At 45.4% G+C, this 22,159-nt stretch overlaps 1 protein-coding gene across 2 annotated transcripts in view; it reads left to right on the top strand.

The window, feature by feature from the left end:
• The window catches only part of LSAMP (limbic system associated membrane protein), a gene marked incomplete at both ends in the record, with an annotated part of 283,351 nt that overhangs the window by 240,568 nt on the left and 20,624 nt on the right, over positions 1-22,159 (top strand). For both annotated transcript variants that reach the window (XM_079549439.1, XM_079549438.1), the window contains one exon: positions 18,730-18,864. In XM_079549439.1, coding sequence (XP_079405565.1) covers positions 18,730-18,864 — 135 coding nt within the window. The remainder of the gene's footprint in view (positions 1-18,729; positions 18,865-22,159) is intronic.

Below are 22,159 nucleotides of genomic sequence, written 5' to 3'. Positions count from 1 at the left end.
TATGCTTGTTCAAGCATACCTGCGCAGAGCAAAGGAGTGCACAAAAAATGGCTGCGCTGTACTCAGTTCCATTCTGACTGACTTTAAGGGGAAGGAGCCAGTGAACATCTGAAGTACTTGCTGCTGCTCACTGGACACCAGAACTTGTAGGAATTTGGACTGATTATCTTCAGTGTGAACAGTGTGGTATATTATTGACATCCCTACTCCTGCCATTGCAGAGGACAATCTTATTTTGTCCTCTGCTATGTGTCCTATGTGTCAAACAAGTTAAGCCCAGAGTGATTCTGTCTTGAAATGGAGACCAAGCTCTATTCCCTTTAGAATAATTTGCAAAAAATGCCCCAGAAATTATTTCATGGGAAGACAGTATCTCAGTCTTGATGCCTGCTCTGACGTGTGAGATTGCCAGCATCGTTTTTGGATACGCTGTGCTTCTCAATGGACTCCTGGAAGAGCATGTCATTTGGAAGACACTGATTGTTGCAGAGTGGACCCAGAATGACAGCAGAAGAGAGTGTCCTATAAGAGTAGAAGTGATCAGTCTGAGGGGGTTTCGGGGAGAGCAAGGGCCGCTGCAGGGCAGGTGGGTGGACACAAGCAGAAACATAGGGTTTGCAAGCACAGGATTTGCCCACAGTAGTGGGCAAGTTTGTACCTTACAGTATAAAGCTCTTCTTTTCCAACAACAGAGTTAATCAGCATTGTAAGCAAGGGATAAAAATTTGAGGATGAACATCACAGAAATTGGAAGGAATGGGGAAGGAATTTTGTATTGTCTTGTTTATCAAGAAACAGAATTTTGTTGGGCCACGATACTAAATTACAAGCGTATTATCCTCATGCCTTCCCAGCTCCAGTGCCAGCTCTTTTCTTTTCCAGGTGAGGCATTATTGTGCTAATTCTTGCAGGAGGAGGGAAAAAACAAGTCCAAGTGCCCCTGTTTGAAACGTCCTATCAGTGCATAAAATATGTCTGCGGATTTGAGAATTACGCTGACTTCACAACAGTAAATTTCAGATAAATAATTTATCTCCTGCAAACACATTTCTGTGCTCTTACACATCCATTTGTTTCTGGAAAGCAGCGGGGGCGATGGGGAGGCAGAAGTGATTGGTGCTCACTGGGGAACTTCCCGTGGTGCCGCCTGTAGCTTGGGTGTTGTTGGCTGCTGGAGGTGAGGTTTTGTTCTCGCAGCCACCAGCTCCCACATCATAAATAAAGCCATTTTGGAAACAAGAGGCACCTTGAGCTAAAACTGGCATTTCTCACAGTATTGGCAGATCAAGCCAGCAACTGTTGATTTTAAATGTTTAATGAGCAATATGTTGCTGATTCTGGTAATAATGTTGTGTTTGCCTAACCTTTCTCGGTATGCTCCCTTCTGCTGTATCACTGGCAGGTTTCCAGGAGAGAAGGAAAGGGAAAGAAAATAAAAACCCATCGGGAAGGTTGAAGCAGGTGCAGGGAGAAGAGGAAGACTTGAACGAGTTAAGGAGAAGGGGCATAAAAAGAAGGGGTAGAACTTAATTAAAGAGAAGAGACAGAAGCAGGATATTGATGCCATGCCTGAGTATTAAACTGGAGTTTGCAGAAGACAGCTTTTCCCTGCTGTGATATTCATACTGAAGAAATTGGAAGAGAAAGAGTGGGTGCTAGTATGAGATGGACAGGAAGAGTTGTGCAGAGCTGACTCCAGGTCCACAGCATTGTCCGAGAGTTCAGTCAGCTGGTTAAAAGCAGGTGGATTGGAAGAGAAGAAGCATAGTGTAAATCAGTTAAGGTGCTCAGTTACTTCTTTGTCAGGCTCATGCAGTGCTCACTCTGAAGGCTGTCAGCAGTACACTGTATATTTTCCAATTTGCTTTTGTTTGACCTGTAGTTGAAAACTCTGAGTCATTCATCATAACCTTCTGTGACACTGGGTAGCAGGTTGTGGCCGTATTGAGGTTTATGTGCGCGTGAAGAATACGAGGGAGGCTTCCTCAACCAGAGGAGGTGGGAGCATGGAATGGAAACTAAAAAAGACTGCTTTTCTAGTCATAAATGTATACCGCATTCACTGCTGTGCTCATCATAGACTAGATCCTCCCTCTGCTGGTGTGAGCGCTGACCACTGCTTGCTGTACAAGTCCAACCTCGTGCTTAATTTATAATGTGACTATTGTACTGGGGAAAGTACAAGACCGAAATACTGGAAGCTGAAGACTTCAGTCTTCAGAACAGAGAGGTGTAGGGCAGCAGGGTCAAACGCTTCCCGCTCCAGTGCCTCAAGTTCTCTTCGGCGTCAGTTACGTAGAGAGTTACTGTGCAAAAACTGTGGAAGGTTTTTGTAATATCTTGATTGGGCTCCTGAGTAAGAGCAGGTATTTTCTCATCTTTTAATCATTACCTGTTTGAATGATGCTTAAATCAATGCCTTCATGCCAAATGCTCACTGCCCTGTTAGAAAGTCTCTTCTTGCTTTACATAATGGCTTATTTATTGCTTCCATTGTATGTACAGCACAATATATATTGTCCAGAAGGGAGATACAGATACTAGGTCATATGCGGTGAAGGAAGATTTTTCTCTTTTTAATGAGGAGAATATCAGCTTTGCAATGCTTGTTATACTTTTGTTTCCAGGCTGCTGAGTACAAATTGCATTATATAAAATTGACCATACAAATACTACGTATAGAAAAGTGCGATTTGAGACACTGTTAGAAGTAGAGAGCAGCAGGACACAGAGGATGTATCTAAGAAAAGCCTTGTCAGAAAAAGAGCAGTGATCCACCCAGGCCATGTCTTTCCTCAAACAATGAGAGAGGCTTAAGAAGACGGTGTCCTTTATTTATATAAGCTCCCTGATTTATTATTTTACTTCTGTGGGATAACCTGCCACCTCCTTAAGTTACTTGCTTCCTTGTTAAAAAGTGAGTGCAAAACATGAATGTATGTTCCACATTAAATTTTCAATTTTTAAGAGCAAGTATGCATAGGATTGCTGAATTGACCTTCTCTTTCTGTTGTTTACTCTTTCCTTTACACCATCATTATATCTTCTATTGTTTGCCTGCCTTCTTGATAAATGCCTTAAGGACTGAAGTTGATATGTGCAAAAGATATTTTTGTGAGACTTGAGCTTTCCACCAGGGTCCTTAAGTATAAATAGATTCAGACTGTAATTGGTTCAAACCAAACACCTCTTCAGTAGGTCATCTTCAAGGAAATTTCTAGCAGACATGCTCTTTCACATGTGGCATTCTTTGTTATCAACAGCTCCCAGTGATTTCTCTTTAACTCCATTAGTTGTAGGGGATTTTTTGTTCTGTTTTGTTTTTCTCTCTCTTCTTATAATTCCATACAGCTTCGAAGTGGAGCAACCAAGTATTTTCCAATCATGTAATGGGAGATGGAATTGTCTCTGTTGTAACAATCTCCACATGTTTGCCATGTAATAGACAACTGTAAAAGCAAAACAAAGCCGCAAATACAGGAACTCTTCTCCCATTTGCTATTTCTCTGGGAATGTTTCTGTCATTGCAGTAGTTCAGATGAGTTATGGCCAGGTTTTGGTCTTTTAGACAGAAATATGATTGGAAGGAGAAAAGAATAGGAAGATATGAGAAGTAATAATAGAGGAAGAGAAGGAGAAGAAAGAGAGGGTAAGACAGAGAAGTGATAAGGCAGAAAGGGGTACGTGAGCTGAAAAAGAGGGAAAAGGGTGAGAAAGTGGAAGCAGGAAGGTGATGGGTCAAAAGCAGGAGAGGTGATGGAGATCTCTGGGACGGCAAGCTCTGAGGGTTGTGAGCTTTTCTTGCTAGGACAGAGCCCTGCAGAATTCAGTGTAATCTCTGGCCGGGCCCTTCAGTTTAGGGGCATATAAACAGAGGAAGATTTATTGTGAATTCTGGTTAATAACTTTCTCAAAGGGGAGAACTCCTGTATTCTCTTTGAAATACAATTTCTTGTCTCATAAACTGAACCAGCTGTGACTGTTCCCTCTGCACACAGACTTTTTTCATCTTCTTTCCTTTTTTTTTTGCTGGGTGTATGCGTGTGATTTTGCTTAATGATTTTTCCCTGCAGAAGGGACCCAGAATGTGGTGCTGTACACAGTTTTGTGATCAGTGTCTTTGCACAAGCACAAGAAAAATGCCTTGGGCATTTTCTGCTTTTAGAAAGGAACAAGTGTTAGGCTATTAGTCTGAATCTAACTTAGACTGCATTTCTCGTGAGAAAACTCAGTAGGAAATTCTCCCGCATTATTCCCTACAAAGGCCCCTGCCTAACCTGAAATTCAATTTATCACCTAGTCTTCAGTGAAGGGGCTGGAAGGGCTGTTAGCACCTTCACAGCTGCCATGCAGACAGCAGGGAAGGGGCTGTAGGTCAGCATCCCTATGTCCTTTGTTCCCATCCCAGCTCTTAAGGCATCTCTTCCTGGACAGGGCTGATGATATACACCACGGAGCAGGTAGGGACCTGGATTCCCACCTCAAAAGGGAGTCAAGGCCATCTCCCTCCTCGTGACTCTTAAGCAGTGCTGAATGGTCTCTGCCGGCATCATCTTTGTGGGTACTTTAAATATTTACTCTATCTTTAGTTTCTTAATTGAAAAGAGCACAGCTTGTCCTTGGGCTAGTACAGAAATCTACCAGTGTTATGGATGACTTAGTGAACAGAAACACAGACAGGGAGTCATACCTTCCTACCTTAACTCACTGTCTACTCCAAGTTAAGGTGTTCAAATCCCTGAATCATTAGGCAAGTGATGCATTGGTTGACATAGCATTCTAGCAGAAATAGCATGTGCAGATATCCAGAGGATGTTCAAATTGAGAAGGTTAAATGTCAACCTTCCACTAATTTCTGTTTGGCAAGGGCTTGGGAAGGCTTCTGGCTTAAGAAAATACCTGAACAGGTACCTCAATCTCTCATTCCACCAGCTTTCTATCATGACTTCCTACACATACCTTTAGATGGAAAAAGAACAGGGAATGGAAGAACCAGGATTTCCTTGCATGTGAGTGGAGATCACCTCATAGCAGACTGCATATGACAAATGCTCTTTGACAAGCTGCTAGTTAGCATCAGAGGATCATAGAATCATTTGAGTTGAAGAGGACCTTTAAAGATGATCCTTTGCAATGAATAGGGACATCTACAGCTAGATCAGGTTGCTCAAAGCCCCATCCAGCCTGACTTTGAATGTCTCCAGGCACAGGGTATCTACCATCTCTCTGCACAACCTGTTCCAGTGCCTCACTACTCTTAGCATAAAAAATTTTTACTTATATCCAATCTGAATCTCCCCTCTTTTAGTTTGAAACCATTTTCCCTTGTCCTTTCACAAAATGGGAGGTGTTCCATCCTTTGGATCATTTTAGTGGCCCTTTTCTGAAGGCGCTCCAGTGGGTCCGTGGTTCTTATGTACTGAGGATTCCACATCTGGATGCAGTACTTCAGGTGAGGCCTCACCAGCACAGAGTAGAGGGGCAGGATCACCTCCCTTCATCTGCTGAGTGTGCAGCTCAGCATACAGTTGGCTTTCTGGGCTGAGGGCACAGTGCTGTCTCACGTCCAGCTTGCTATCCACCAGTACCCCTGGTCCTTTTCAGCAGAGCTAAGTTCCATCATTTCATCCCTTGGCTTGTACTGATAGTGGGGGTTCCTGTGACCCAGGTACAAGACCATGCATTTGGCTTTGTAGAGCCTCATGAGATTCTCCTGGGCCCACTGCTTGAGCCTGTTTAGGTCTCTCTGAATAAAATCCCATCCCTCGGGTGTGTCAACCGCATCTCACAGTTTGGTGTCAAACTTGCTGGTGGTGTACTTGATCCCACTGTCAATGTCATTGATGAAGATGAACCCTGAGGGGTGCCGCTCGTCACTGATCTCCATCCAGACATTGACCCATTCTCCAGCCCTTCCAGGGCTGTGTGAAAAGTGCTGGATCTTGCCTTCTGGATCTCCTGCGGTGCTGGGATTGTTTGTGGGCTCAGAGTACAGCTTCTTTCTTGTCTTCTTGAGTCATTAATCACAGACTGTCTCATAATATGAAGCATTCTATTAGCTGAGGCCTTTTAGAGGAGTCGTCCGCATTCGAGATGGTAGCACTTACTTATCTAGAAATAGGAGGGTAGTTAGGTAATGATATGCTTTATCTGCCTTTAATATGATGGAGCAAACAGAAAATAATGAGGAGGCACCAAACTCACTCTGTCCCTAGGCTTCGTTGTAGAAGATCATAGAGACATATTATCTATCTTCTGACTTGTATGTTCCATGCATGTATATATACCATGTAAGTGGCAAAGCTGCTAGCAGCTTTGAGTTGCATGTGAGCAGTGAAGTTGTTTACCACAGATCAATATAACTCAAATACATCTGAAAGGCTCAGAGTTCAGTAACCGCTTGCGTGTTGTATTTCCAGCCAACACTATCTACTTTCCTCACTGCTTTCCCATGGCAATACACATTGCTTAGACTAACCCTGTGCATCCCCTCCAATTTTAATCAACCTTTAACTTGTATCTCTTGCTCTCTGTCTCATTTCCTTATCTTTCTCCCTTTCTGTAATTTTCCTTCAGACTTCTTTCTCACCAACTATCTTCTTTATGCTTTTTTTTTGTTTTGTCTTGTTTTGTTTGTGTTTTGTTGTCTTACTTAGTTCTTCCCCAGTTCTCCATTCTCCTTCCTTCACCTCTTCATCCCTCTCTTTCCTGCTCTACTCATCCCCATGTATATGTAAGCTCAAACTGCCTAAAAATTATCTCAGGACCTTCTGCTCCTAATGCAGCATTAAAAAAAAAAATAGTCTGCACACAAATCCACCATTTTAATGTAGTTAACATTCCTCTCCTCCTTCAACTGTTCTGAAATTGCAGACTGCATAAAGTCCCACCAGGATATTGACATAACCTGTAAGCCGGGAAGTTGTTTTAATCAAAACCAGCATCCCACTTGGAATGCTGAACCTAGAAATACAAGGACAGCAGTTTAGAGAGCAGCTGAGAAATAGGGAAATAAGTGATTGGGGAGAGGAGGTTTAAGAGCCATTTTTTTAAATTATTATTTCAACTCCTTCTGGTCAGAAGTTGCAGGACTTTTGTTTTTTTCTTTTTTTTTTTTTTCTCCATTGAGTCCTCGCCTACACAGAGTGCTCAGATGGAATATTGTTATTGGAGATGTGATAAAAAGGAATTAGATTGGGTGTCTGGATTATTAAGAGGGGTTCTTATCTAGTAAAAGTGTCAGAGGACCTCAGTCCACGGAGCACAGATGGTTACTGTGGATGAATTCCTGGTCCTTGGAGGCCAGGTGGGAGGGCACAATTGTCGTGTTCCCCCCCCTGTAAAATTTAGAGCAGCCTTGGCTGAGCCACTTAGAAAAGTGTCTGTTACGTTGCTTGGAAAGCAGCGAACCAAAGAAAGAGCAGAAGATAGCCAGAACTATTTGTCAATTTTGAACTTATGAACTCCACCTGTTTCCTTCAGTCCACGTTTCAGTCCAGGTTTCTATCTTTGTCCATGTGTGACTGGCCCTACAGATCAGCAGACAAGGACAAGATGTTGATAATTGCAGATGCTTTCAGTGGCAATGCTGATAAAGAGGAGAAGGGGCTGCAGTAAAGGAGAGGTGACCAAAATCTGCGTACTGCAGTGCTAGTAAATATGCCTTTGTTGATGCGAGCCAATGTTACAGCACTCTAGTCTGCCAGGAGGGAGAAGTGGCCCATTTGCAGTCTTGGTTTGTTGCGTAGGCGGCGTAGAAACCCACATGAAGCATACAGCTTTTGCGTTGTGATGATGAGCGACAAGGGGAGATTTCTGTCCCCAGCCAGCGATCAGTTTATTCACTCAAGTATGAGGATTGATAGCACTTGTCACTATTAGCCCAGCTAATGTAGCTGCAGATGCTACATTTAATCATATAAACTATGTGGCGCAATTGCAGAACAAGGGCCTCTGGCCCATTGGAAAAGGGAGTGAAGCAGATTCCTAAGGGGCTGGTGGAGAGCTGCAATCAATGTGCATGCATGTGACAGAAAACAAGAGGATGCGTCCTGCTTCTGCACAGCACTCTTGAGTAGGGATGTGTGTTTGTGTGCATGCATGTGTATGATCTGCTGAGTGCACATGAGAGAACAAACTGAAAGGATCTTGTATATGAGATCAAGAGTATGCAAGAAAAAAGGCAGAGTTCCACTGTGCATGGAAATAAGGAAAGGAGAGGTTGCGGCAGTTCCATGGGATATGCCTACTCCACTGTGGCTGTCTTTCATGTTACCATATCCCTGACAACTTAGTCTTGATATCTGCGGGCAAATGGGGAGACAGAGCTGCACAGCTTTGTAAAGAAGAGAACAGCTTCAGAATGCTTAAGACCAGTGCTCTTCAACAAGGTGTTTGTAGTACTGTGAGGAGAAAAGAAGCTAGAAGGAAGCATGACAGACCTTTGTGCTGCTAGGAGGCCGTTGCAGGGGTGGTGTCTAGCTGGGTCCAGAACTCATCTGAGCGCAGCACTAGCACAGAACAACTTCCCATCTTTCCCACCTCTCAGTGTCATCCCCTTGCTGCAGTAGGGGCCAGAGCAAATGGCTGAGAAGTGTGGAAGGGCAGTGCTCAGTTTTGTTGCTGTGGGATGAACTCAGGATTTGTGAGAGGCTGTGGAAATAGCCCCACTGACGTGAGACGGGCCACACCTGGACTGTAGCCTAGGTAAGAAGGATCAACCCTGAAATGTTCTCATGCAGAAATGGAGCCAGTCTCTGGTCACATCTGCCAAAACAGTGCTTTTTCTTGGGCGAGCATGTAGCTGTGTAGAGGCAGGCACAGTGCAGCCCTTGAGACAGTGAAGGCAAATGGTGCTCTGAACTGCAGTCCTCCAAAGCAGAGAGGAAGCAGAGGAAGCTCTGCTGCACCCAGGCAAGATTGCAAGCATCTCCCGCATTCATTTTCCTGCCTGCCAGCCTTCCCTTGCGCACCTCATCATGTTAATGCTCTGCCATGCGTTCAGTCCCAGCTTCCATGCATACTTTCCCCCATTCGTGCACCCATGCACGTACACAGTTTTACTCACCTTCTCCTACTGCCCAGCTCTGTTACTAAGCTCCGACATGTCTGCATTCAGAACAAGACCAGCAAATGTCAGGTTAAAAATGAATGTGTAGGGAATGTCCCTTTTCTCTAAGCTCATACCCTGCTAATATATACCCCGAGGGGGAGGGTATTCATATATACAGGTAGCTGTGGCTTTTGCTGAAGTGGAGCAAGGGAGATGAAGGTCTGGCCCAGCACCTAGCACTTTGAATGAAGTGACTTGTCAAGTATGCAACTGTGGCCAAGATCCTAGAAGCAGTAAATTTAGCAGCACTCACTTCCATTGACAGCCTGTCATGTGCTTGAAACATAAATAGTGGTGGAGACAAATCACTGCTGTTTTCCTATTAAGCTTTGGCCCACTGGCCTCCCAGCTTGCCAGCAGCATTTCTACCTAGCCTGTTGCCATGCCTCATCTCAGGGACGGATGGGCCTCCCCACTGCAAGCTTTGGAAGTCAGGAAGGGAATTATTGTGCTGTTATTTCCTCAGGTGTCCTTGGTGTCTGGGTACTTGCTCAGCAGCTGATGGATTTCTCACTCAGGCCGTGTGCTGTCAATCCCTCCTCCCTCTGCCCAAGGTTGAGGGGACATGGGCCCTCTCCCTGGAGGTCTCAGGGTTTTCACCCCTGTCCCTGGTTGCTTCCACATAGCCTCACAAGGTCGTGCTGATGGAGTAAATGAGGTGCTGATTTGAATAGGGGAGCAAAGGTGACATTTTCCAGTGCACCTGAGTGACTTGCAAGCACAAATGCCATTAAAAGCTGCTGGATCTTGTTCAGTTAAAGCATTTAGAAGCTTTTGGAAACCTTGTTTTCAAGCATTAATTATTATATAACCATTTAATAAAACATGTCATCAGAAGCTTACATTAATCTTTACAGAGATGAGAGATCCCTTCGTGCTCTAAATTGAGGAATCAGCACATTTCCCCTTCTTCCCTCTCACCTATCAGGTGTGATTCCTCTTCCCTTCTCTCCTCGAGGAAGATGAAATTGTGCCGGTGATTAAGGTGTCCTGCTCTGTGTTGGTTTAATTAGAACAACTGCTATTTCATCTATGGTAAAACTCTCGTGCTAATAAAACACCTTTCTCTTCAGGAAGATTGCAGAAAGGAGCCAATGAGTCTGGCACATAAAATGAAGGTTTCTCATGCTCTCTCGGTCAGTGTTTTTGGTCTGCCGTCTGTATCCTACATCCAGTACTGCTGTTGAAGTTTTCTGTAAGCATCATGGAAAGAAAGAGCATTTGGAACTGGGACAAAGGCAATGAAATACCTTTTTGTTTATTTTTTTTTTCTCAGACTTTCTTGTAGTCTCACAAGGTAGCATGGTGGAAGAAATGGGAAGGTGGTTTGAAACTGTTTCTTCTACTCATCATCTTCTGCTTTCTCCCTTTGTGATATCTCACTTTCCTGATGGGAGAGGATCTAACTCATAGCCGTGATTTGCGGTAGAGCTGATGACCAGCAGCTGCACTTGCAACTGCAGGAGCAGCATCTGGGAGCTGAAAAGCTCAAAATCAGGGCCTGTATTTCCTCACCGCTTGCCTCCCCTGTGCAATTGTATAAGCTGCAAGATGAGCAAAAGCCTTCCTCCTCCTTCGCAGTCAGCCTTGCTAGTTTGAGAGAGAGAGAGACTCCCTGTTCTTTGTAAAGCAAGGGCGTGTTTAATAGCATAGGAATTACACACCCTGTGCTGAGGCAGTAATTTATCTGGACCAGTATCACTATGAATCAACAGCAGATAACTCAGATGATAATATCACAGGAGCCAGCCCAACTGATCTGAAGTTCCTGCAGTGTACGAGCCCAGGCAGTTATCTTAGCAGCACACTCCACCCTGCTCAAATCCTCTGTGATCCTTGTTTTGATACCTGGCAGTGCTTCATGCACACTCTGTCTTAAGAGCAGCCACCCAGCCTCAGCTTCCAATCCCCCACGTCCCCTGGAGAATAGCCCCTTGCTCCTTTCATGAATGACAGGTATGGTGATGGTGTCAGGCAGTCTCTGTGCTGGACCTAATTGAGAAACATTGCAGCAGGGAGAGTGGCCAACAGGAAAGCAAACAAAATGATTTTTCAAGGAGCTAATCCACCAATACAAATATTGGCGCCAGGCGTCGCAACACACTGACGTGTTTTTGAAAGGGTAAATCTTGCTGAGGGGTGGCTTAACTCTTTGACCCCATTTCTACAGTTCAAAACTATAGCTGTGTAAAAGATCAGCGGAAAGATCCAGGCTGATACGGAAATCCCTGGTCTTTACGATTTAGTTGTGAACTCTGTGTTCAGAGTAGCCTCGCTGAAAACAGCAATGAGCTACAAGAATTGCGATCTTGCAAAAGCACATGAGATTCAGGGGCTGTGTGATCTGTCTGTGAAATGATTCACTCCGGTGTGCAGAGAAAGAACAGCAATGTATAAGCTGCTGAGTTAACGCTGTTTCCTATTTTGAATAAATCTCAAAATTTTGAGTAAAGACTGTAATTTCTTAGGCCTTTTTCACGTTCTGGACATAAAAGCATGGAATTCTGTGAGCTACACTGAATCTTTGTATTATTTTTATTTTTTGTATTTCTTGCAATGTTTAAGTTACATTGAAGTTCTGGGTTCATTCTTACCCCTTCTTCTCAAAAAGTGCAAGTGTACATAACACAGAAGGCAACAAATCCGCATTTAAAAACAGGGAAACATTTTTGTGGATGCCAGCGAAAGCACGCCGCTTAATTCTTGCACAATAGTATATTGAGCATGTCTTGCTCTACACAGGACACAGGACTCTTGTAAGGAACATAAGAAGGACATTTAAAGATGCCACCAAGCACAGACCAACCCTGTGGTTCTTACACTGGCTGACTGGCACAACCAGTACTACTGAGCACCATCACATGAGGTTTCCCAGAGTTCTAAGCCTGACATAAGGGTTCATGGAATTAAAGTGAGGACATTGCAGTCCGTTCCTGCTCTCTGCTGGCAGGATAGAAGCAGTCTGGTTCAGCTGTGCTTTATGGAAGATGCCCCAGAATGGACTTCTTGCTGTTATCTTTTCCTTGGCCTTGAGTCCTCAGGGAAGAACTTGTCAAATTTGTCTTCGAACTGCTTAACGATGATAGCACGAGTGCTTTGTCCAAGATAGAAGAACTTGTAGGGGAAGGAGTAGAAGAGGCCAAATGAGAGGAAACCAGGTGACCCAGCTATGGGAGACAGTAGTGATTGGCTGCTTTCTGTTGCATTTTAATTACCTTTCATTAGTCTCCATGACATGCAGAAAACCTCAGTCCCATGCAGCAAGTCTCAGCTGACATTGCCTTCCTGTGCTTAACACAGTGGGCAACAAACCCCAGCTGTGCTACCATCTATGACTGCACATCATGTAACTCCTAAACTCAGGGCTGCTGGGCTGGCACTGGCGTTCCTTGTTGGACCTCCTGCTTTCAACCAGCTTTTTATTAGCTGTTCCAGCACAGTCCCCTCAGCCCCGAGGACTTCTCTACCTTTCCCTTCCAATGCATGGTTTTATTCAAGCATCTGGTGTCATTGCAGGGATTCCTCCAGCTGATGATGATACCTGCCTCACATTGTAAAGTAACCTCCAATTTTGGGGATGGAGGAACAGTGCAATTATTGGTTTGTTCGTGTTTGTATGTCATTTTCTTGGCAGTGGGATTAGTACTTGATGTTTCTTAGCACTGTCCTAACACAACTCACATCGCAGCATGCAACATTTAGGGAGCATAATACTGTAGCTGTGACATTAGATGACTTAATTTACCTTGTGGCTGATAATTTACTTTATACACTGGCATCACGGCCAAGTTTTGTGCAAGAGCAATTTAGCTATTAAAAAAATGCTGTTTCTGTTCATTAAAAAAGTGTTAGCAAACTTGGGTCCAATTCAATAAGTAATGGTGGGGGGGGACGAGGGGGGGAAAGAAGAAGAAAAGAGATGGACATCTCAAGCTGAGGCAGAATGAAATACCTTTTTCTGATTCAACAAAACCAGAATTTGGCATTTCAGAGAAAGGTTCCCTTCCTTATGTCCACATAAGTTTTGAACAGAAAAAATGTACTCAGTTATTGAGACATAGTGGTCTCTTGCACACCTGCTCTGTGCCCACACCCAGTGGTGTGTGCATGAGACAACCTTTAGTGGTCACTTATAAAAAGGGGGAGCAGGAGTTTGGAGACAGAGGCTGCTTCCATCCAGCGTGTTGTACGTGCACGCTAGGTGTGCAGGGTTTGGAGGAGGGTCTCCAAAACCTACACACCTGCTAGGTGTGCAGGCTTCCTGAGCTGTTGGAGCACAGTCCTGGCTGGAAAGGTACAGCAGCCAGCTCAGCACAGAAGGAGAAAATGGGATTGCTTTTGAGCAAGGTCCCATGAGCGACAGGAAAAGTCATGGCAGGGTATTTCCTGCTAATTTGACTCATTCGCATCCATGGAACCAGAGCTCGGCCAGAGCCCTCGCTGGCACTGCAGTAGTTTTTTGGTTCATGTGTAATAGCTACAGACCTAAGGGCATGGGAGGCATGAGGCCAGCTTGAACAATAAATACCCTGCTGTGCCTTGCTCCCTGAACAAAGTAATTATTGCCTTATTACATCTGACCCCTCTCTTCCTGTCCCTCTGGCAGTGGTGACTCCATGGCAGCCTGTGCCTCTCTGCACTGTGCATCTCTGTTCGCCACCATCTCTCTTCCTGCCTTTATATCTCACTCTTTGGCTCAATGCATTTCTCTGTGTCTGTAGCTGGCCACCATTTTCTCTTTTTCTCAGTCCCTGAAGAATCTCACTTTGTTTCCATTTCCCTCTCCCAGCTTCAGCTTCTGTCCCTCTCTTTGTTCCCTCTCTATTATCTTTCATTTTCTCCATCTATTTTTCTCCGTATCCTGTGCCATGCTCATTTTTCTACCTTCCCTCCTTGCTGTAGCATTGTAGCACTGACGGTCCCTTTGCTCATCTACCATCTGCTGCTCTCCACTGATCTCTTTGCTAAAAACAAGCTTCTTCAGCTAAGGGACAGAAAAATTGCCAAGTTCATTGGAATCTGTGATGGGTGAGGAGACGGAGGCTGATAAATGAAAACTTCAAAGTTTTGAATTAAAAAAAAAATCCCAGCTAGATGTAAAACAAGAAAATGACGTCTAAGTCTCCTGTGGCTATTTTTGGCTTTTAGAAGACTATTTCTAGGGAATACAAGTTGCAGAGGGAAGAAAGAAAGTTAAGAGGGCAAGACCTTCAACAGTAAATGGGCAGTGCAGAGGGAATAAAACTTCAGCATTGGAAGTTGCCACATACAAAATACACCACTTCAAATGGCATTTATTGATTTGCACTCCTTTTTCATCCCTTTACATCTTGTTTTAGGCAGAGGAGAGCCCAGCCAGGACACATAGCCCCTTCTGCTCACCCCTCTTCACAACTACAAAGGGGCTTGGAAGAAACACACAGAGGCAGAGCATCTGATCTCTTTTTGCACATACCAAATGCAAACAGATACTTTCATGGAGCTTGAGCTTCAGTTTAATAGAAGAACACAACGGAATTAAAAAAAGAAATGCACTGAGGAAATTTCTGCACAAGGAGGAGCCCAGTGTGGTAGGCACAAAAAGGAGAGGATGGCACACATCATGGTTGCCACCTCTACGAGTGCACCCATTTCTAAAATGTCCATTAACACATGGGGAAAGTCCAAGTCTGTGTTTCTGCATGCACAGTGTGATTTGGCAGCATGGATGAGAGCATAGGCAGGTGTGCATGTCACCGGGGGATAATATGCAGAGGGGCTTCTGTGGGGGCTTCTATGAGGGCACATCCATGGGCTGGGGAGAAGGATGCTTCTTGCCAGTAGGCTGGCACTGCAGGGCTGGTTTGCTGTTAGGGTTCATGATTTAATTTATGAACCCAGGGGATATGAAATGTGGCTGAGGCAGGCAGGCAGGGGAGACACACAGTAGGCCCCTCACAGCAAAGGAGTTGCCCCAAAAAAGACAACACAGCTGGGGGACAGCCCTTGTGAGCAAGGACGGTTTTGGCAGTGAGGCCAGGATTGTTCCCCTGGGTAGTGCACTTAAGGCAGATGTTTTCTGTCAGTGGGGAACAGAGCAGCTCACTTGCCACGAGCTGGCAGTCCCGCTCTTCGCCTAACAGAGTATGTTCTTTGTTGTATGCACCAGAGAGCACTGCCCCAACCTTCTCCCTCCCCGCTTTGATAAACTGCAACGTGACAACCATCAGCTCCCTGCCAAAGCTGGCTTCTGCGCTGAAACATTTGTAAATTTGCTCTGTGTATGGAGCTGTGTTTCTGTTCCCCCCGCCTCGCTTTGCCTTGGAGGTTAGAGTTAATATGACTCACCTAATCTGGCTGCCAAGGTGAATTAGTGAAAACATCTCTACAGCTCTGTGCAAGATATCACAACCTGACATTTTTTTAACACACCGTGATATATCTTTTTTCTCTCTCTGATGCGTACTATGACACCTCAATTTTATATAAATGCTCTTTGTTACGAATGGTTAATGTACTCTAGGGAGACAGGGCTGCAAGCAAACGGGTCCTACTTGCAATGGGATTAACCAAGTTGTTTTAGGAAAATGTTGATGCCCAGGGTTGAAACAGATCACTGCTGCAGGGACAGGATCAGTGATACCACCACCACTGTTTCAGACAGCCTATCACAGAAACTTCTCCTGAAGTGGTATGCTCATATCTGCATCCTAGGGCAGAGGAATGAGGAGCTAAGTAGGCTTGGTGGTGTCTTCAGCTTCCTTTAACACAGAAGCCTCCCTTTCACACATGCTGGTAGAGCTCCACTGGGCAAAGCAGCAGCCCCTCATATGAATCACCTGCTGGTAAGGGCTGCACATTGCTGCTGGAAGCCCTTCTGCTGGACACAGCACATGGTTTTAAGTGCATGTGTATACATCAGAGAGGAGCTGAAAAATATCTTCACTTAGGAAATTGTGCACTTCTTGGGATACTTTCTGGAGCCCCTACGATTCAGTGCTCTGATAGACAGACTTAGCAGCACCCCTAATGAGGGTGCCACTCCATTAGAGCTGGTAAGTCACCCTCAACCCTTTTTTCATTACAGTGACAGTCTTGTGACAAGGGCAAATTGCAGGAGAAGCAAGTCCCACTTGGAATGAGCCCTGTGTATAAACAAGGCAGAACTGCAGAGCAAATGATTTGCAAAGCAGAGGCAAATTATGTTTTAACCTTTTCCCTGTAAGTCTTTCCTGGATGTCCAATTAACTTTCCAGTCAACTGGCTGACCTACCAACTGGGAGTGCTGCTGTGAGAGGAGTGGAGTGGTGGTTGTCAGCTCGGACTGAGGGTGGCATTTTCAAAGAGCATTATTAGCAGGCAGCAGCGTGTTAGAAGATGATGTGGGAATTAGAGGAGATCCCAGCCTCCCAACCAAAAATGATTCGCGCTATGGCAGAAACACACCAGATGTATTGGCTATACAAACAGCACCACAGTGCAGAAGTGTTGCAGTTCTCTGCCTATGTTCAGCTGTGGCGATGCTTCATATCTGAAATGCTGTGTACAGTTTAGGGTGTTGTCAGAGAGATCTAAACGGAAAGAGCAGGAATGAAGAAGGTCTACAAAACCTCACCAGTAGAGAAAGGTTGAAAGACCTGGCACTATTCAGCCAAAAAAAAACAACCTGGTGGCAATCAAGGGAAGAGCATAAGTGATTTAAAGTTGATAAAAGACTATTGCGGAGAAGGAGGGAATGAGTATTTGTTCTTTTTGTCAATAGGTGGCAAAGACAAAAATAGTAGACTTAAATTGCAGCAAGGAAGACTTGGTCAGGCTGCAGGGAAATGGTTTCAGCAGCAAGGACAGGGAAGCACAGAACAGCCTGTCCAGAGAGACTGCGGAGCCTGTCACTGGAGGGCAGGGCATGGCTGTCACCAAGAAACAACCCTTGTGTCATGCTGAAGTATGGGACTGGGCTTGATGGGCACTGAAGCTCCTTCCCGTACCAGGACTGGCCTAGCCCTGCTCCTACAGGAGTTAATATTCTCAGACTTATTCATGAGCTACCCCACTGAAAAATACCTATGCAAATCCTGCCCTACTTCTTCCTCCAGGAACTCTGCCCTGGCTGTCCATAAGCACCAGCATAAGATTGAAGCAGTGTGTCAGAGCACTGGCAGGGTTTTGCCAATGGATTGCCTTGTAAAATACATGTTGCCATGCAGAAGGACATACAGGTTTAGATGCTGTACTAAGTAACATGATTTAGCGAGGAAATATTGGTGATAGGTGCACGGTTGAAGTGGATGATCTTGGAGGTTTTTTCCAACCTTGGTGATTCTATGATTCTATGATTCTGTCATTGTAAGGCATCTCAGCCAACTGCTGGGGATGAGAAAACCTGCATCAGAGCAGTTGGAAATTTGAGATCTACCAATGAGGTATCCACTCATCTGAACATCTGGTAGGAGTTGGAGGAGGGATCACTGAAAGAAAGGGGAAAGCTTGTCTTGCTATGGGCTTAAAAGATGCATGTGCTGTGTGTCTCCATGACAGGGGATGGTTTTCCCTTAGAACGGTTCTGAAAATTGCCTGGAGAAAAGAAAAGGGCAGAAATAATGGTGTGATGGACAGATTTCTGAGCAGATTCTGAAGTTGCTCAAGTTCCTATCTCTAGTGCAGAAGTCAAATCACTCTGTGTGTGTGGTGCACCCAGCTTGCCCAGGCTTATACACTGCAGCAGCCAAGTGTCTGTGTGGTAGGATTTGTTGCAGGTGACTATAGGGGACTTGAGCTCCGAAGAGGGGCTTAAATCAGTGCTGCAGAGCCAAGGAGCAGCCCTGTCCTCCGGGCCTTGGCTGAGCTCCGTCAAACTAATGGGAAGTGGGCACAATTTCAGAAGTGCTCAGCACCCTTTGAGCAGAAATTGTCTCCTGGGCAGAGTTTCACTGGAAAATCTGACTGCTCTCCTAGAAGCCTGAAAGGGAGTCCTTGTTGTTTTCTTTGAGGGGGTATGAGGGGAAATCTGTCCTGATTCTCAAGTCACAGCTTTCAGAGCTGTCCTAGCGAGGCAGCACAGCTTAAATGTGTCATTTCATGTACCGTAGATGGAGGATTTGTAATGATTATTGGGCTCTGCGGATCAAATGACACTTGATTTCTCAGTTTGGATGTGTTTAACTGTATGTAGCACGGCCTGATCGATGGCTCTTCAGGGTGGCAGCTGCTCTGAGAGGCAGAAAGATATTTTTCCCAGTTTGGCAGTGATGAAAGGGCTGCTGACAGTGCACCAGCATATGTGGGGAACCAGCCACCCCTGGTCAAGCACATCAGTGGGCTGACTTCTCTCAGTCATACCACAGAACTCAGTCCACCCTCACATAATGGAGATTGTGTCTATTGGGCAGCCTGTGCAACACTGTACTAGCACTTGTGCTTCCTTCTCAATTTCCTGAACCTGAGTTTTCGATAACTAAATGAAATGCAAATATCTTGCTGATACGGCGTCTGAAATAACCTCGAAATAGCTCCCTCAGTGGCTGTTGTTTATTTGCAGAATCGCTGTTGTGATTGTTCCTCCATAGCAATTAAGCAGAAGGCTTCCCCAGTCTGTATGCTTACCAGAGAGCCATCACCTGTATTTTTCTGTTCTGCAGGAAGGGAGTTTGAAGGTGAGGAGGAGTACCTGGAGATCTTGGGGATCACACGAGAGCAGTCGGGCAAGTATGAGTGCAAAGCTGCCAACGAGGTCGCTTCAGCAGATGTCAAGCAAGTCCGGGTCACTGTGAACTGTGAGTACCTTGCAGGAGAGCAATCCTTGCCCACGGGCAAGGGTGGCTGTGGGGTAAATGGAGATGTCCTCCAGGTCCATGTTAAAGGATCTGAAATGGGGGGGAGCTATAAGGCGCTTACCATAGGGTGGAGTTTGTTCTTTAAATATCGAAATATGTAAGAAAAGGGGAGAAAAAAAGAGAGATGAATCATCACAGAATGGCGTGGGTTGAAAAGGACCACAATGATCATCTAGTTTCAACCCCCCTGCTATGTGCAGGGTCTCCAACCAGCAGACCAGGCTGCCCAGAGCCACATCCAGCCTGGCCTTGAATGCCTTCAGGGATGGGGCATCCACAGCCTCCCTGGGCAACCTGTTCAGTGTGTCACCACCATCTGTGTGAAAAACTTCCTCCTAATATTTAACTTAAACCTCTCTTGTCTCAGTTTAAAACCATTCCCCCTTTTCCTATCACTATCCACCCTCATAAACAGTCGTACCCCCTCCTGTTTATATGTTCCCTTCAAGTATTGGAAGGCCACACATGGAAGGCTCTCCCCGGAGCCTTCTCTTGTCTAAGCTGAACGAGCCCAGTTCCCTCAACCTTTCCTCACAGGAGAGGTGCTTCAGCCCTCTGATCATCTTAGTGGCCCTCCTCTGGACCCACTCCAAGAGCTCCATGTCCTTCCTGTACTGGGATCCCCAGTCCTGGATACAGTACTCCAGATGGGGCCTCACAAGAAGTTTCAATGTGTTGCCCCTGTCACTTCCCTCAGACGTCCTGGCCATGCCGTGTTTTCATTTATTGATATTTGAGATGACAGCATAATGAAGAGCAGCTTCAGCAAGAATAGATAAGGTTCAGCCAGCTCAGAGTGAGCATCCATTTGACTCGGCTGCGCTTATATGGGCATCGTGCCCCAGTGGCCTGAGGGAATGCATGGTAGAGGCACCATTAGTGAGAGGGGGCAGAACATGACTTTTAAGCTGGTTTCAGGTCATGTGAAAAAAGCCTTCTGTGCATCAATGCAGTACAGAGAAAATGTTTGGCGAAAGGAGCCTGCTATCCATCTCAGAGCACTCAGAGGTAGTGCCATGTGGCTTACATCCCGCTCCAGCTCCTGTGAATCCTCACTGGGTGATGCACTGCTGAGCAGGGCATGGACCACTTTGTGCATGCACACACAGAGGGCGGATCCACCTCATCCTGCAGGTGCCCTTGCAGTGACATATGTCAGACCGCCTTCATTCCTATAGCCTTGTATGTGTGTATGGCCATCCCCATATGTGTATGGCTCATGTTTGGCGCTAGTTATTTGGTAGGAATATACCCACCTGACTGCTCTGTTTCCCTGACTGGAAGCTAATAGCTCTGCAGCAAGGATGGATGAATGTGACATACACCCCTCTCCTGACCTTCTTCAGGTGACTCACCAGAGCACTAACTTCAGCTGCAATTCAGGTGGTTGCAGGCATGAGTCAGCATGTGCACATGTGCCCTTGATTCATAGGTAGCACCCCCTGGGAGTTGGTAGGGGCAGACCTGGCAGCAACAAGTGGCTTTGCCCATCCCTCTCTCATTTCCCACCACATGTGGTTTTAACACATCTTTGTGCCATTCTTGCTCTTCCTTTCCCTCTGAGCCCATCACATCATGTCAACTTTTCTGCCTTGCTTTAGAAGTCAAGGTTGCAGGCATTGCTTTTGGGGCCCCTGCAGCATCTTTGCAATCCAAACCACTTCGGTAGGAATTAGGTGTTCCTGCTTTTAGCAGGGGGTTTGGAACTAAATGATCTTCCAACCCAAACCATCCTGTGATTCTATGAAAATTGGATGGTGGGAGTTTAGTAAAGGCTGCTTCATGGGCAGGCTTAACCAACTAGTGTGAAACTGCAATAGCAGATATAATGAACTAAAGTTTTTGTTTTATGTGTGAAATATGTGGTTTGCTTTGTTGTTTGTAGGTTTTTGTTTGTTTGCTTGTTTGTTTGTTTGTTGTCAAAAACAACTGAGCTTATAAACCTGAGACGTTCCATTAAAAGCAATTAGTATTTTCAGATATTTCTATGAAGTATAATTTCAGTGCTGTATTTAGCATGGTTGGATAAAGTCTACGTACAATTTTGACTTTGTTTCAACTTAGTTACTGGAGTGCTAGAGTGAGATCCTTTTTCTCATGGAACATGAAAATAAGATGTGATGCAGTACTGCAGTATTAGTACATGGCCTAATGTGTAATGTGAGCAAATGATCATTTCCTGCAGGACCAAAAGGTTGCCAAGCACACGGATAGATTCAAAGAGGTCATGAGATGCACAGAAAAAAAAAAATCGGTCCTGTTTGGGGGATGAAATCCAGATATTTGCATACTTCTTTCCTTATCTTGCTTTCTACACATGCAGTAGAAGCAATGAAAATCACAGTAAGATTGAAAAATGGGACCTGTCCCAAGTGAGGAGCTCCCTGGCCATCCCTTATCACCTGATCTCTCTCGGAGGCTGAGCAGCGGGCAGGTTGTCAGCCGACTGCAGGAGAAAGCAGCATGGCTCTGCTTCGGTCTCACACCACCACCTTCAGGCTTCTTGAGTAATGGCCCTGGCACATTGCAGATGGGAAACTGAGGCCTGGGGAAGCGAGGAGGGAGAGCAGCGAAGGAAGCCCACTCCTGGCTGCCCCGGCCAAATACGGAGCGGCTGCATTTCTTGGGCCCACCGAATGGTTCTGTTTGTGGCATGACTCATCGTGCGCTCTGGGTTTAGTGAAGTGGAAAAGGCTTTTCTCACAGCAGCTGGCAGGGTACATGGCTTGTACAAAAAATTGGAGAAGGAGGCTTAAAAAATCACCTTCGCTATCCTTTTATTACCCCTCCTCCTTCCCGAATTAAAATATTTACGTGAACCCTCAGCCTTTGAATGCAGGATCCTATTTCTGTACACTTATTAATATTTATGATGTTAGAGGGCGCACTGCAATATCCCTAAAGCCCTGCATAAAATCCCGATTAAGGTCAGGAAAGGGATCACATTGAGCTGGCTAATGCGCTCACAACAAACTTCTCTCAGTGCGTTTTCCAGACAGCACTATTTTTTTTATTTGACAGGCACGATCCATTCTGATTATTTTTTTGGCCTTCCTGTGCCAGGACGGACACAGGCAGCAGAGCTGTGCTCCGTGCACAGGCAGGGTGCTTTGCGGTGGCCTGAGCCTCAGCACGGCAGCTAGCTCTGAGTCCCTGGGCACTGGTGATGGCAGACAAGATGCCTACTCCCTCCCAGCAGCCAGGTGGAAATAATCCTGCCTTTTCATTGGTCCAT

This window comes from Tetrao urogallus (assembly GCF_951394365.1).
Source record: "Tetrao urogallus genome assembly, chromosome: 1".
NCBI classification, from domain to species: domain Eukaryota; kingdom Metazoa; phylum Chordata; class Aves; order Galliformes; family Phasianidae; genus Tetrao; species Tetrao urogallus.
The sequence above is the reverse complement of the archived record's forward strand: the minus strand, read 5'-3'. Positions and strand labels throughout refer to the sequence as shown.